The sequence below is a fragment of the Tursiops truncatus genome, chromosome 6 (genome assembly GCF_011762595.2).
Source record: "Tursiops truncatus isolate mTurTru1 chromosome 6, mTurTru1.mat.Y, whole genome shotgun sequence".
NCBI classification, from domain to species: Eukaryota; Metazoa; Chordata; class Mammalia; order Artiodactyla; family Delphinidae; genus Tursiops; species Tursiops truncatus.
Window position 1 is genome coordinate 115,431,822 of NC_047039.1, and position 15,196 is coordinate 115,447,017.

Genomic DNA, 15,196 nt, shown 5'->3' on the forward strand with positions numbered 1-15,196 from the left:
TAAAAATTGGGCTATTTGTCATTTTATTATTGACCTATAAGGTTTCTTTATATATTATGGACACTAGACCCTTACCAGATATTTCAGATTATTTGCAAATATTTTCTCACATTATGTGTGTTATCATTTCACTTTCTTGATGGTATCATTTGAAGTAAAAAAGATTTTTATTTTGATGAAGTCCATTTTTTTCTGTTTTTGTTTTCACTTTGTACTTCTGGTGTAGTATCTAAGAGTCCATTACCTAATCAAAGTCATGAAAATTTACTCCTATGTTTTCTCATTTTGGCTGGTAATATTTAGGTCTATGATCCATTTTGATTTAATTTTTGTATGTGGCGTGAGGTAGGGATCCAATTTCATTCTTTGGCCTGTGGATATCCACTTGTCCCAGCACCATTTGTTGAAAAGACTATCCTTTCCCCATTGAATTGGCTTGGCACCCTTGTTAAAAAAATCAACTCATCATAATGTAAGGGTGTATTTATAGATCATCAATTCTATTTCATTGACCGATGTGTCTGTCCTTTTGTAGGGGAAGTTTTAAAATCACAATATCACTTTCCTCAATAGTTATTGGACTATTTACCTATTTTGTATTGGGTGAGTTGTAGTAGTTTGTGTTTTTGGAGAAATTGATCCATTTCATCCATGTTGTCAAATGTATAGAGAGTTGTTTGCAGTATTCCTTCATTATCCTTTTGATGTTTGTTGGTCCTGTAGTGAAATCCCCTGTTTCATTGTTGATATTGATAAGTTGTGTCTTCTCTCTTTTTTTCTTAGTCAGTATTGCCAGAGGTATGTCAATTTAGCTTTTTGCAAAGAACAAACTTTTTCAAAAATTGATTTTTTCTATTGTTTGCATTTTCAACTTTGTTGATTTCTGCATTTATCTTTACTGTTTACTTTCTTCTACTTGATTTGGGTTTGTTTTGCCCTTCCTTTGCTTGTGGTGGAAGTTTAGATTAGTGATTTGAGACTTTCCCTCTTTTGTAATGTATGTACTTAGTGCTATAAATTTCCTTTTCAGAACTGCTTTAGCTGTGTCTTTCAAATTTGATATCTTGTATTTTCATTTTCATTCAGTTCAATGTATTTTTAAATTTCCCTTGAGACTTCCTCTTTGATCCATGGATTATTTAGAATTGTTTGTTTACTTTGTGTTTGGAGAGTTTTCTATTGTATTTCTGTTATTTGTCTCTGGTTTGATTCTATTATGGTTAGAGGATACACTAAATTTGAAAACAATTCAGTTCTTTTAAATTTATTGAGACTTGTTTTATGGCTCAGGACATGGTCTGTTTTCATATATGTCTTGTGGACACTTGAAAAGAATGTGTATATAATGTGTTGTTGTGTATTATGTGTATAAATGTCAATTATACACCCTGTTGGATGATGGCGAGCTCTTTTATATCCTTGCTGATTTTCTGTCTAGTTGTCTTATCAATTTTTGAGAGAGAGGTGTTGAAGTTTCCAGCTGTAATTGTGCATTTGTCTGTCTCTCCTTTCAGTTCTCTCAGTTTTTGCTCCACAGATGTTATAGCTCATTTGTTAGGCATGTACACATTTAGAATTGCTATGTCTTCTTGATGAATTTACCCTTTTATCGCTATAATGTATCCCCCACTTTTCAACAGTTCTCTTAATGCCACTTCACTTTTATGAAAGACCTACATTAATACCTGTTTCCACTAAGCAAAAGAAATCCGTGGAAGATTTATGCTTTTATGAAAAAGGTGAAAAGAGAAAATAGCGTTCAACATTTGCTTTACGGTGAGCCGTTCTAAAGGCAGTGTGCACCCCAAGCAGCAAGAGTGGCACCGCCAAGCTCCTTCCCTGGGAGCTACACTCAGCGTCTCAGCATCATATTGCCATAGCTCTGTTGTATCTGTGAGCATCTGTGTTTTATCTTATTTTCTGTATGTGTTAGCTGATGTGTCCTATGGTGATTGTTTCTTTGCTTTATGCCTTTGTGGCTTAGGAAAGGTTTCACAGGAACGCACTGCTTTCAAATAGTGGGGGAAACCTGTATATGTTCCTCTGTGTCTCTAGTGAAATTTTTTTTGTTCTGATGTCTACGTTGTCTGATATTTATTTTCTGATATTAATATAGCCACTACAGTTTTAATTTTTTTTTTTTAAGATGTTGGTGGTAGGAGTTTTATTAATTAATTAATTTATTTTTGGCTGTGTTGGGTCTTCGTTTCTGTGCAAGGGCTTTCTCTAGTTGTGGTGAGCGGGGGCCACTCTTCATCGCGGTGAGTGGGCCTCTCACTGTGGCGGCCTCTCTTGTTGCGGAGCACAGGCTCCAGACGTGCAGGCTCAGTAGTTGTGGCTCACGGGCCTAGTTGCTCCGCAGCATGTGGGATCCTCCCAGACCAGGGCTCGAACCCGTGTCCCCTGCATTAGCAGGCAGATTCTCAACCACTGCGCCACCAGGGAAGCCCTACAGTTTTAATTTGATTTATGTTTATATGATACTTCTTTTTCCATATTTCACTTTCAACCTACCTAAATTGTTATATTTGAAGTGAATTTCTTATAGATAAAACATAGGTGGGTCATGTTTTTAAAGTCACTAGCCAATCTTTGTCTTTTAATTGGTGTATTCAGACCATTTACATGTAATGTAATTATTGATATGTTAGAGCCCACATCTGCCATTTTATTTATTTATTTTTTGTTTACTGTTTGTTCTGTTTTTTGTTTCTTTGTTTTCTTTTTCCTACCTTCTTGTGTATTACTTGAACTTTTGAAAAAATTCCATTTTGATTTATCTAGTTGTTTTTGAGTATATCTCTGTTTGGTCTTTTAGTGGTTGCTCTATATCTTATTCCAGTCTACTGGTGTCATAATTGTACCAGCTCAAGTGAAGTATATACACCCTACCTTCTTTATATCTCTTTACCCTCCCCCATTTGTAATACAATTATCTTAAACATTTCCTCTACATATGTTTATAACCACATCATAGCGTGTTATAAGTTTTGCTTCCACTGTCAAACATGATTTAGGAAACTCAAAAGGACAAATAAAGTCTATTTACCCCTATTTTTACTCTTTTCATTGTTCTTTCTTCCTTCCTAATGGTTAACAATTCCTTTTTTAATCATTTCCTTTCTGCTTAGAGACTTTCGTTAGAGACTTTCGTAAGAGACTTTCTCTTAGGGTAGATCTGCGGGTGACAGATTCTCCCAGTTTCCCTGTTTTTATTATGAGAATGTCTTGATGTTCCCTTCATCCCTGAAGGATATTTTTGATGGGTGTAGGTGTCTGTTGACAGTTTTTTTTTTCTCTCAGAACCTAAAAAGTATTGTGCCACTTCATTCTGACCTCCATACTTTATGATGAGAAATCTTTTGAATTGTTTCCCTTTGTAAGTAAGGTGCCCTTTTTCTCTTGCCACTTTCAAGAGTTTTAATTTACCTTTAGTTTCCTGTGGTTTGACAATGAAATGTCGTGTGGATTTCTTTGAGTTTATTCTGTATGGTATTCACTCAGCTTCTTGAATCTGTAGGTTTATGTCTCTTGCCAAATTTGGGAGTTTTTCAGCTATCATTTCTTTGAATGCTGTTCAGCCTTCTCTTCTTTCTCCTGTACTCTGCTACTCTGAAACAGGAATGTCAAATATTCTCTCTTAGTTCCCTAGGTTCTTGAGGCTCTGCTCTGTTTTTTCTTACTTGTTTGATTTTTGTTTTTTAAGTCTATTTTCTCTCTCTCTTTTAGATTGGATAATTTCTATTATTCTCTTTTACCACTTACTGATTCTTTCCTTTGTTGTCTTTATTCTGTTGTTGTGCCCTTCCATTGAGATTTTAATTTTGATTATTGTATTTTTCAGTTCTAAATTTTCCATTTTGTTCTTCTTTGTATCTTTTATTTATTTGATGATACTATTTCTTTGTTGAGACTTTCTATTTTTTCATGTGTTTCAAGTGTGTATACAATTACCCTCTGAAACATTTTTATGGTGGCTGCTTTAAAATCTTTGTCAGATACTTCTATCATCTCTGTCATCTTAGTGTTGGCAATCTATATCAGGCAGGGTTCTCCAGAGAAATAAAACCAATAGCATGTGTGTGTGATGTGTGTGTGTGTGTGTGTGAGACAGAGAGAGATTAAAAAAAAAAGAGATTTATTATTAGGAGTTGGCTCATGTGATTATGGAGGCTGGCAAGTGCAAATCTGCAGTGAACTTGGGCTGGCAGGCTCAAGACCCAGGAGATGCTATGGTGCAGTTTCAGTCTGAAAGCCAGTAGTTGGAGACCCAATAGTGCCAATGGTACAGATGAAGTCTGAATTCTCTTATAGAGAATTTTCTCTTACTTGGAAGAGGGTCAGTTTGTTGTTCTGTTCAGGCCTTCAACTGATTGTACGTGGTCCACCACATATGGAGGGCAATCTGCTTTACTTTATCATCCAAAAACACACTTGCAGAACCACCCAGAATAACGTTTGGCTAGATATCTGGGCACCGCATGGCCCAGTCAAGTTGACACGTAGAATTAGCCATCGCAGCATCTGTCGACTGTCTGTTTTCGTTCAGTCTGTGTTCCTCCTGGTTCTTGGTATGGCAAGTGAATGTCAGTTGAAAGCTGGACATTTTTGGCGTTGTGTCCTGGGACCCTGGATCTGACTTAAGCCCTCTGTTTCAGCTGGCTTCCTCTGACCATTCTGTCACTGGAAGCAGGGGTTGCTTCCTTGCTACTGCAAGGTGGGAGTAGAAGGCTGGAAAGTTTCCCCACCTGGCCTCTGTTGACACACTGTGGGGGCCTTCTCCATACTGCTGAGTGGGATGGTAGTTCTGGCTCCCCACTTGCCTCTAGGATACTTACCTGGTTGGGAAGGTTTTGTGTACCTCGTTTCTGCTCTCCACGTGGTCTCTGCCCACTGTGTGGGTGGGTGGGGGTGTGGCCTCGGTACTGGGTGGTGGTGAAAGTCTGACTTTCTGGCAGCACCTCAGTGGGGAGGGGGTGGTGTGTCTTATTACTGTCACGTGGGGGTGGAAGTCCAGGCTCCCCGTGTGTCTCCACTGATGCCACAGAGGTGGGGTGGGATGGGGGCCTCATCAACCATCTGTCGAGGAGACGTCCCACCTCCCTGCTTGCCGTTCTCTGACGTCTCTGTGGTTTGGGAGTGTGGGGAGGTTGGTTGCCTCATTACAGTCTGGGGAGGGTGGTCGCCTGGGCTCCCTCCTGGGTCTTTGCTGGCAGGGATGGAAGTTTCGCCACAGTTTTTTTCCGCCCTGTTTGGCTGGAGTGGTGCAGTTATTGTCTGCCTTGCCCCCCTTCCTGGCCCTTTGGTTAGAGAGAGAGAGTGCTGGCTTTTGTTGGTGTATTTTTGTCTGTGTCTCTTGGCATTTCCAGGTTGTAGGCTTTAAAAGCCCCAGGTCTGGGATATATGAGGCAAAAACAAAACAAAAACACAGGGAACTCACCATGGGTCCAGAGGTCCCAGCTCATCTGCCTTCTTTTCTCCACTTTTCAGAGTCTTCGGAGAAATATATATTTGCTCTAGATGTAATGTCCAGGCTGTTAGTTGTACTCAATGGGAGAAATAGGGAAGAGTATGTCCACTCCATCTTCCCAGAAGTGCGAGTCCTCGTTTGTTTTGTCTTGTTTTTGCTTTGGCTACTGATGGGAACGGTCCATCAGAGGGAGACTGCAGGAGCCAAGTCCTCGAGTAGGTGAGGGGAGCACATCTCTCCTTTTTCCCAGAAGGAGGCAGGTTTTGAGGGTGCCCTTCGGGGAGATGGGCGGCTTTGGTGGCCATCTTAGCCCTTGGTCGGAGTTGCACGTGGGGCTGGCAGAGGTGTGGTCTGGGAACACTGGCAGGCGTAGAGCTGGGGGTCTGAGTGTCTATTCTGGTCAAGGCCCGGGGTCTCAGCGGCCAGCCTGGAATCAGTGTCCGGGAATCAGAAGCCACAAGTGGCAGGCAGTCCAGGGGACTCAGGACTTGCAGGGGTAGAGTCCGCAAATCTGCCTAGGCCAGCAGACGCTGGAGGGCAGGAATTCCGACAGCAGCACTGGAGATCAGCCCCAGCCTCAGGGCAGTGCCAGGCCGTCTTCCTGCCTCTCTCCTGCTCAGGGCCCTGGCCCTTGGCTTGTGAGCCGCCTCTGAAGAGAGGAGCAGAGGGGCCGGGTGGTCACCTGCCCACAACACCCACCCCTCTTGGTTCACTTCTAGCGCCAGACTCGCGGGGAGAAAGAGGCTCTCCATCCCTCTCAGCTGGGTCGATGGGGGGCCCCTGAGAACAAAACAGCAGTGGAAATGAATTGGACTCAGAGGGCCTCACCCTTCTGTGGGCTGTGCTCTAAAAATCAAAAGGTCTGGGAAGACCTTTTGCATTTGGTTATTTAGACCAGGCCCTGGTGCTGGGTTCTGTCTTAGGCCCAGCTCTTCCCTGGGGACCTGTGGGCTTGCCGTTGACGGGGGAATGCGGCACAGGGCTTACTGCTCTGAGCTGTGGAAACTGCAGGAGACAAAAAGAAGATCAGACTTGGGCCTTGGGGTCCGTGGGCTTCACAAAGGAGGAATGTCTTTGGAGCTGCCTGGTGTGTCCAGCAGCCTGGGAAGCAGAGGGGAGGTGTCCAGGCGGGATACCTGGGGCAGCCCTTGGCCCCCTGGGACTACTCCTGGGCTCCTTTTCAAGGAGCATGAAGCTCCTGGGTCCTTTGGGGGCCCCAGCCCCAGAGGGGGGCTCTGTGGGGCAAGGGCAGGCAGGCGTGATGGTGGGTCCTGCCTGGATTACCTGTCTGGACCCGCCTGCACTCGGACTCTGCCGGTGTGTGAGAAGGGCCGGGGAGCTTCTGTGGCCAGGGCTCTGTCCTGCCCACCGTCCTGCACATCTCCTCTTGCTTCCAGACCAACGATGCGGCTGGCAACACCTGGAACTGGCTCTACTTCCTGCCCCTCATCATCATCGGCTCCTTCTTCATGCTCAACCTGGTGCTGGGCGTGCTCTCGGGGTAAGAGGCCATGCGGCTGTGTGCTACCTCTGTGTTCGCAGGCCGGGGAGGGGCGGATGGGACTGGACACGGCCTGTGTGGTGGGGGAGGCGAGGCTCGGCCTGGCCCGGGACGGTCACTCCCAGCGTCCTGAGCTCTAGCCAGCCTGTCCTTGGCGCTGCCATTCTGACCTCTCCCTTGGTGGTCCCTGGCCCTGGCCTCCTTACCCCTAGCTCTTGGCCTTCACCCCGGCCTCTGAGTCAGGGGAGGGGCTGCTGCTGCCTCTTATCTGGGTTCGTGGTGCGGTTTCTGAGCAGCCCTGGGGACAAGAGAGCCCTTCTGTGTGACACTGGAGAAGGAATGGAGCGGCCTTGGGTCTCCAGCCCAGCCCTGACCCCTGGCTTGCCTCGCCTCTCTGGTCACCTGTCCCTGCTGACCTCCAGCAGAAGACAAGGGAGGATGCAGCGCTGGGGTCCCTCCTGGAGAAAGGTGCTTCCTACCTACATGGGTAGTGAGGTGTGGCACTCCTGTGGCCCAGAGTGCCCTCCTGTCCCGCATCGGGCCGAGGACCAAGGAAGTGCTGTTGGCTTCAGGGAACAACCAGGGCTCGTATTTGGGGCTCCTGCCCTTGTCTGGGGCCGAGGAAGCTGTGTAGACAGAGGGAGAGGGCATTGGGCTGGCCTGCCTCCCTGCGCCCACCCGAGCATCAGATTCCCTGTAGGGCTGGAGGGGAAAGTTTCCATTCCACCCGCCTTGAAGCTTCCTGCTCAGGCCCAAGGCTCCTGAGGTCGTGACTCAGGGGGCAGCTATCATATTGGTCTGGAAAGGAACAGCCGCAGAGAGGACAGTGGCTGGGCCCAAGGGCTCTGTGCCCTGGCTCTGGCACGTGTTCCTGCCTCGGCCCCTCCTGTGAGACTCTGACTGTTAGCAGTGTGTCTTTGTAAGCACCTCCGCCGGGAGCAGGCAGGCCCACAGCACAGGGGGCCGATGAGAACTCCTAGTCGGGGCGGCGGGGGGAGCTGTGGTCCGAGCTGGGATGGGGAAGCCAAGGGAGGCCTGGGGCTCAGAGAAGGCTCCTGGGGAAGGGGCAGCTCAGCTGAGGCCCAGAGGGGACCAGGAATGAGCTTGGCAAAGGAGAGGGGAGCGTCTCCCAGGCAGAGAATTGTTGGGGCGGAGGCACAGAGGGTGTGGTGTCTGCGATGCTCAGAGCTGGGGCTGCTAGATGTGGGAGCTTGGCCGGGGGCCAGACTCGTGAGGAGGGCGGGCCCCGTGCTGGGCCGTGTGGCGGGGAGGCTGGCGGGACACGAGTGGGCCCTGCTCAAGCTTACTCCGGAGAACGTGAGAAAGAAGCAGGGGTGGCAGCGGAGACTGGGTGAGGGGCCCCGAACTTCGTGTTTCCCAGCCCTGCCCCAAGCTGCGGGCATCCTTGCCTCTGGGGACCAGCCGATACGGGCTGATTTTCCTAATGAGCTCAGCTGAGCCCTCCCTCTGGCCTCCAGCTCCAGCAGCGGGGCCCCAGGGTTCTCTGCCAGCCCTGGGGAGGCTGGAGACTGCGCGGCCCCTCAGGCCAGTGGTCAGCACACGACATGTGCCCATCTGGAGGAGGGCTGCCGACCGGCCAGCCTGGAGCTGGTTCAGCCTTGCTCCCCGCCACGCCCCGGGCTCTCACCCTCCCAGTGCCCAGAGAAGCAGAATCGGTGGTTCCTCTCGCAGCTCTTCCTCCCCGTGGGGCCAAAGCCTGGGGAGGGCGGGCCACAGCCAGCCACCTCCTGAGCGGTGGCTGCCCGGCGGCCAGGCCTTGGTCACTGCAGCGAGTTTCTGCTGGCAGCTCTCGGCCAACCGGGCAGTATGGTCACGCCCCACTGCCACCCCCAGGCCCTCCTGCCCTCCGGTGTGGTTGATGGCGCTGGCCTGGTGGGGAGACCGCGAGGGGCCCCGCGTTCCTGCAGATTCCGGACTTGGTGAGAGGTCCAGGTGGGAGCCGTCTCCTCTCATTGCCAGGGTTGCAGCAGCTCAGGCCCTGGTGGACACCAGTCTCAGGCTTGGGGTCCATCCTGGTCGGAGCCAAGCTCTCCCTCTCACCGTGGCTGCGTGACAGGAGCCAGGCCTGCCGGGCCCGCCCCCTCTGCCAAGCCCAGAAGCTGCTTCTCCTGCGGGAGAGACAGCCGCTCGCTCGCCCGGCAGAGAACAGGCATAGCTGTTTTGCCCTGAGGGTGTGCCTGCCTGCCCTCTGGGGACCTGAGCTAAGGTCTGTGCGCGGGCACGCGCTCTTGTGCCCGTGTGTGTGAATGGCTTCCTTCCGGCCTTTTGAGCCTCCTGACTTCTAAGCTTGGCTGGGAGACGGGCTGTGGTGCTGGGGGCCCAGGAGGGCAGGAGAGCCTCAGTGGTTTGCTGAGGACATGGGTGATTCTAGAATGTTTCCCTGTCATCTCTGGCTGCCCTGAGCCGATCCAGTGCCTGCCCGTCCCTCCTTCTAGCAAAGGCTCTGGGTCTGAACCAGCAGAAGAAACAAAGTGGAAGCTCTGCTCTGGGGGATTGTTGTCCAGAAGCTCTCTGTAGCGCGTCTGTCCAGATGACAGGGCCCGGCACTCGGAGGGTGCATGCCCAGGCCTGCTCTAGGCCAGGGGGAGGTGGAATTGTCCCTGCCCTCTGGAGCCCCTCTCTGGGCGCGGAGGCGCTGTCCCTACGAGCTGCAGGAGCCTGAGGAGGGAGGGCTCACCTGGGCCTGTTAAGTGCTGGGGAGGCGGGGAAAGGCCGGGTGATGGAGGTACCCGGAGGGGTGGCCCGTGGCCTGCTTCCCCCGTCCTGGCCTCCTCCTGAGTCCCTGTGCCTCTGGCCGCACACGGGGAGCCTGGGGGCATGCTCACACCCACCTGCTCTGCTTCCTGCTGCGGCCTCGCCCATCACAGGGAGTTCGCCAAGGAGCGCGAGCGGGTGGAGAACCGCCGGGCCTTTCTGAAGCTCCGCCGGCAGCAGCAGATCGAGCGGGAGCTCAACGGGTACCTGGAGTGGATCTTCAAGGCCGGTGAGGACAGGGCTGCGTGGTGCTCCTGGCCTGGCCTTTGCTGGCTCCTCCTCCCCGGACCCTCCCAGGACCGAGCTCACCTGGGGCGGGGGCTGCCCTCGGGAGGGCGACTTGTGAGGTGGAGCAAGCCAGGCCCTCTTCCCAGGGCGCTGTCTGTGGGCCCCATCAAGGAGTGTGTGTCGGTGGGACAAGCTCAGCCACGGGCCCTGCCGGCTTCGGGAAACGTGAGGGCCGAGAAGGCAGGGTCTCACCTCCTTCCTGCTGTGTTCCTGGGGGACGAGCCCTGGTCAGGGGTGGGGACAGGAGGGCTCTGGCCTGAGGCTGTGTCTCACTCACAGAGGAAGTTATGCTGGCCGAGGAGGACAAGAACGCAGAGGAGAAGTCCCCTCTCGATGGTAGGTGACCGCTGTGCGCACTCCTTGCCTGGCCACGGGGCTTTGGTGGCTGGGCGGGCAGTGACACGTGTGCACGCTTGCATGTGAAGCATGATGCCCTCTGCTCAGCCAGGTGCCTGCACGTTGGTCGCTTACCATGGTCCTGGGCGGGGCCTTTCTGGAGGCAGGCGCTGGGAGGGTCAGCTGCCCGCTCCTGGGGGGCTGCGTGCCATGGACCAGAGTGGGCATCGCGGGCAGTGGGCTCAGCCTGGGGGTCACGGGAGCCTGTGCTGAGAGCTGGGTTTTCCAGCGTGGCCGCTGACAGCTGACACGTGACAGTGTGAGCTTGCAGGTGCGTATGTTACAGTGAAACAAAAGTGAAAGTCCAGCTCCTCAGTCTCGGCCCGTTTCAAGTCATCATAGAAAGTTCTGTTGGACAGCGCTGCTTCTACAAGCTTGAAAAGTGCTGGTTTAATCCAAGCTGTATCTGTCCGCAGGGCTCAGGGAGATGCCCCCAGATTGCTGTAGAAAGACCCCTAGCACAGCCTGGGGCCACGGGGGCAGGGACGGGGGCCAGCACAGCCCCGGTGGCAGGAAGGCTGCTCTCTCTTCACACCTGCTGCTCAGGACGGGGCCAGACAGCATGGCCACGCATGTTGCGGTCTCACCTGGGCCCACACCTGGGGCCACACCTGGGCCCACACCTGGGGTCTTGAGCAGTCTGTGCTGGCCCCTCTGCGGCCTTGACCTGACCTCTCTGGTCTCACCTGGCCTTGGAGTGTGGGCCGTTGGGGCAGCCGGCTGCAGCCCTGTCCCTGTCCCACATGGAGGTTTCCTGGTCTCCATGGTAGCCAGGCCTTCCCTGTGGGCATCATCGTGGAGAGAAGGACAGGCAGGACCCAACCTCAAAATCCCTTTGTCCCTTTTGCTCTGAAGACCGAGAGGGGCCCATGGGGGCCAGGCATCGTCCTGCCTTCCCTTAGCCTCAGCTTCAGGAGAGATCTGGAAAGGCTGCCGGTTCCTGGCACCGCCCAGCCCTGAGGCAGGTCATCTGGAGGCCCGGACTCATGCCGCCCCCTCCCACCCTTTGTTTAAAGCAGTGTTGAAGAGAGCAGCCACCAAGAAGAGCCGGAACGACCTGATCCACGCGGAGGAGGGGGAGGACCGTTTTGCAGACCTCTGTGCTGTGGGTGAGTCTCGGTGGGCCTGTGACTGCGCGCGGAATGCGCGCCCCCTCCCTCCCTGTCGCCTCGGCTTCCCTCCTTCCCTACCGCCCACACCCCCAAGTAAGCCAGCCCCGTGTGCGTCCACCCGACAGTAGGAAGTACAGCGCCCTGGTACTGGGATTTCTGCCTGGGGCCAGCCCTTGGGGTGGGCTGCGCGTACAGCTCCTGGAAGCCCCTTTTTGCTCCGGCCTCACGCTCATGCGTTTCAGCACACTGCTGGCTGCTGCCTGCTCTTGGCTCTGCCGTCCTGTGTGGACGTGGAGCCCTTGGGCACATCCCAAGGCCGGAGGCTGCGTGTGTCACTGACTCTGTAGGGATGGAAAGTGTCTTGCCATCTCTCTTCTAAACCCTGTGTCTCTCCCATGTTCCTTGGGTCTGCTGCCTCTGAGGCCTTGGCTTCATCCCCTGCTTCTCAAACAGTAAAAGGGGAACCTGGTTCTTTTATCTTTTATCGTTTTAGTACCTCCTCTCAGCTTGGTACCAGAAGTCTGGCACCAGAAGTGCCAGGCCTCTTTGCGCTAAATGCCCTGTCATTGTGCATTCTGCGGCAAAGGGGGGCTCAGCCCTGGGTCTCCACCTTCGGCAGTGTGGGAGGGGGGCCAGCGCTTGGCAATGACAGCTTTTCATGCACAGACCTCCTTGCTCTCCAGCGATCCTGAGTGGACTCGAGTTGGAAGAGCTGCTTCCCATTCTATTGTTATGTTTATATACAGACCTCTCTAATAAGTCATTTGTGTATTTGTTTATCTGTTTGTTTACACTTTCCCCTTCTTTGTCCCCAGTAAACCCATGTTAATAGCTTGGGGTTTACCCTTCCTTGTTTCTCGATAACACTCACACGTGTGCGCGCGCGCATGCGCGTGTGCACGCACACACAGGCACATATACATGTTGTAGAGTTTGGGGGTCTTTTCATGTTACAGAAATAGTTCCATACAAATTTTTTTCATCAGTGCCTCTTGGAAACCCCTCCCCAGCAGTTGGTCTGATTTGAGTTCGCTCTTGTAAGTAGCTGCGTGGTGTTCCGTGGTGTGGATTCACTGTCAGGTAATCAGCCGCCCCCCAAATCCTATAAACATCTGTCCTTCCTCAGCAGTGCTTTCTGTCCCTCGCGGGATGGGTTCCCAGGAGCTGGGCTGCTGAGGTGAGGGGTGTGTTGGCACCTTCAGGGCTGCCGCCACACTGCTCTCCAGAAGGGCTGTGAATTCACACCCACCAACAGGGCGGGAAGACGTCGGCCCTCGTCCCGCCTGGATGTTGCAGCTACTTTGACTGTTACCAGTCTGAGGGTAATTGAATGATTACAGAGTGGTATTTCACGGGGACTTTAATTCTCACTTCACTCACTACTGGTGATTTTGAACCTCTTTTTAAATGTTTGTTTCCCATTAAAATTTGGCTGTTGGTGACTCTTCGTATACTCTGCACATCTTCTACTGGGTCGTTTGTGTTTGTTCATAAGAGACCCTTGTATGTGTGGATCTGAATTTTGTTCAATTTTTTTCAAGTTTATCATGTGAGTTCCCTCCGTTCCTGTTTTACCTAGAGTTTGTCTTCTGATTTTGTAAAATGAATTGGAGAGTTAAAAAAATCTTTTTCTATAGCTTGGAATAATTTAAATAACACCTAGATTTTCTGTTCTTTAAAGGTGAGATAAAAATGTGAACCCGTCTAGTTAAAAAAGGAAAAGAACTTGGACCAGTTTTATAAATTATATTTTGTTAGGAAATCTTCCGTTTTGTTGCCTTTTCTAACTTGTTTCTATAGAGCTGCATGTAGAGTTCTCTTATATTCTTTTCATCTCTTCTGTATTCAGTCATTTGCTGGTCCATTCACTCAACAGATATTTACTAAGTGCCCAGATGCGCTGGGAAGTGCCTGCGGCATTGGGCTACGGCACTAAGCAAGATGCAGAAGCCTTTCATTTTTTGGAGTTTCCATTCCAGTGCTAGGTGTGAAAAAGAAAAAAAAGTAGAGAAGGAGGGGGCTTGAAGGGTCTGGGGCGTGTTGGAATTTTAAGTAGAGTGGCCGCAGATGGCCTCGGGAAAGGTCGCCTTTGAGTAAAAAGCTGAAGGAAGTGAACAAGTCAGCTCAGCTGGAGACGGAGCATCCCCATGACAGGTGAGAGGACCCTGAGGCAGGAGAGTCCAGGAGGCCGGTGTGGCTGGGGCCAGGTGGAGGGGGCTGGGCGGGGTGGGGCAGCAGGAGAGGAAATGACCGGGTCAGGGGACTCTGGGTGCCAGGGTGGTCTTCAGAGGGGAGGCAGCCTCTGGCTCCTGCGGGGCGCTGGGGACAGACTGCCGTGCAGAGAGGGCAGGAGCAGGACCAGGTCGGAGGCCGCTATGAAGACCCCGCGGCTGGTGGCAGCCACGGGGGTGGTAAGTGGTTGGATTCTAGATCTATTTTGAGGACAAGCCCACAGGATTTGCTGACCGGTCGGACGTGGGTGTGAGAGAAAGAGAGAGACATCAAGGACAGCTCTGCAGGAAGTGTCCACAGAGTAGCCCTCCCTGGGAGGACGGGACCTGGGACACGTGCGTTCTGGGGAACGATGTCCGGAATTCGGTTCAGAAGTGCTGAGTTTGAGACGCATGTTGGAGATGCAGTGGGGTGTCAGGTGGGCGCTTTACATGTTGGGCTCTGCCATTCAGACTGCAGAACCTATTTAAAGCTCTGAGACTGACTACAGTGTGTTGAGTTTGGTTTTGCTCTTTTCCAGTTGTTAGTATGTTGACCTTTGCTTTCTATTTTCTGAATTAGGATCATATGAGGTTAGTCTGTATTGATGATCATTTAAAATAACCAGATTGTAGATTTCCTTTCTTCTAGTTTTTGTTTTCAATTTTATTATTTTTATTTTTAACCTTTATTAGGTTTATCTTTTAACATTATTTTGATTTATTTTATTATTATTTTTCTAACTTCTGAAAATGTGTCACTTGTTCTTTTTTCTTCTTTAACAGCAAAAGCACTTACGGCTGTATATTTTCCTCTGCACAAAGCTTTGTTGTGAAGTCCCCCTCTGTACTGTTTCCAGATAACAATTTCTTTACTTTCCTCTTGAGGCAAAGGTTATCTGCGAGTGTGCTTCTTAATTTATAAGTATGTTTTTATTATATCTAATTTTATCAGATACTGATTGGGAAATGTGGCCAGTAAATCTCTAAGTTTAGAAATTTTCAAACTCTGAGTTCACGACTGATTTTAAAAAGTTTCACTGACGGAAAGTGTATGCTCTGTTTTGGAGAGTTGTCTGGTTGTATGGGTATCTCTTAAAGTCAAGTTTATTGACTGTGTTCTCCAGTTCTTTAGGTCTTTGTGTTTTGTCACTAGGTCTGTTCAGTTCTGAAAGATGTGTTTTGAACGTTCCCACTTCATTTTATTTTTTTATCAATAAATTTCTCTTGTATTTGTTTTTCCTTAAAATTCTGTGTGTGTGTGGTAGGAACACATCATGACATCATGAGATCCATCCTCTCCAATTCCAAGTGTGCAATGGATCACTGTTGATCGCAGGTGCCGTGCTGCTGGGCAGCAGGTCTCCGGGGCTTGTTCATCCTGCTTCACTGAAACTCTGTTCCTGTTCATCACAGCTCGCCATCCCCGCCCAGCAGCCCCTGG

At 50.8% G+C, this 15,196-nt stretch overlaps 1 protein-coding gene across 1 annotated transcript in view; it reads left to right on the top strand.

Annotated features, from left to right (window-relative positions):
- The window catches only part of CACNA1B (calcium voltage-gated channel subunit alpha1 B), a 195,201-nt gene that overhangs the window by 50,808 nt on the left and 129,197 nt on the right, over positions 1 to 15,196 (top strand). Inside the window, exons 7-10 of the mRNA XM_073806930.1 lie at positions 6,868 to 6,971; positions 9,860 to 9,975; positions 10,314 to 10,370; positions 11,450 to 11,539. Of these exons, the coding sequence (XP_073663031.1) occupies positions 6,868 to 6,971; positions 9,860 to 9,975; positions 10,314 to 10,370; positions 11,450 to 11,539 (367 nt within the window). The remainder of the gene's footprint in view (positions 1 to 6,867; positions 6,972 to 9,859; positions 9,976 to 10,313; positions 10,371 to 11,449; positions 11,540 to 15,196) is intronic.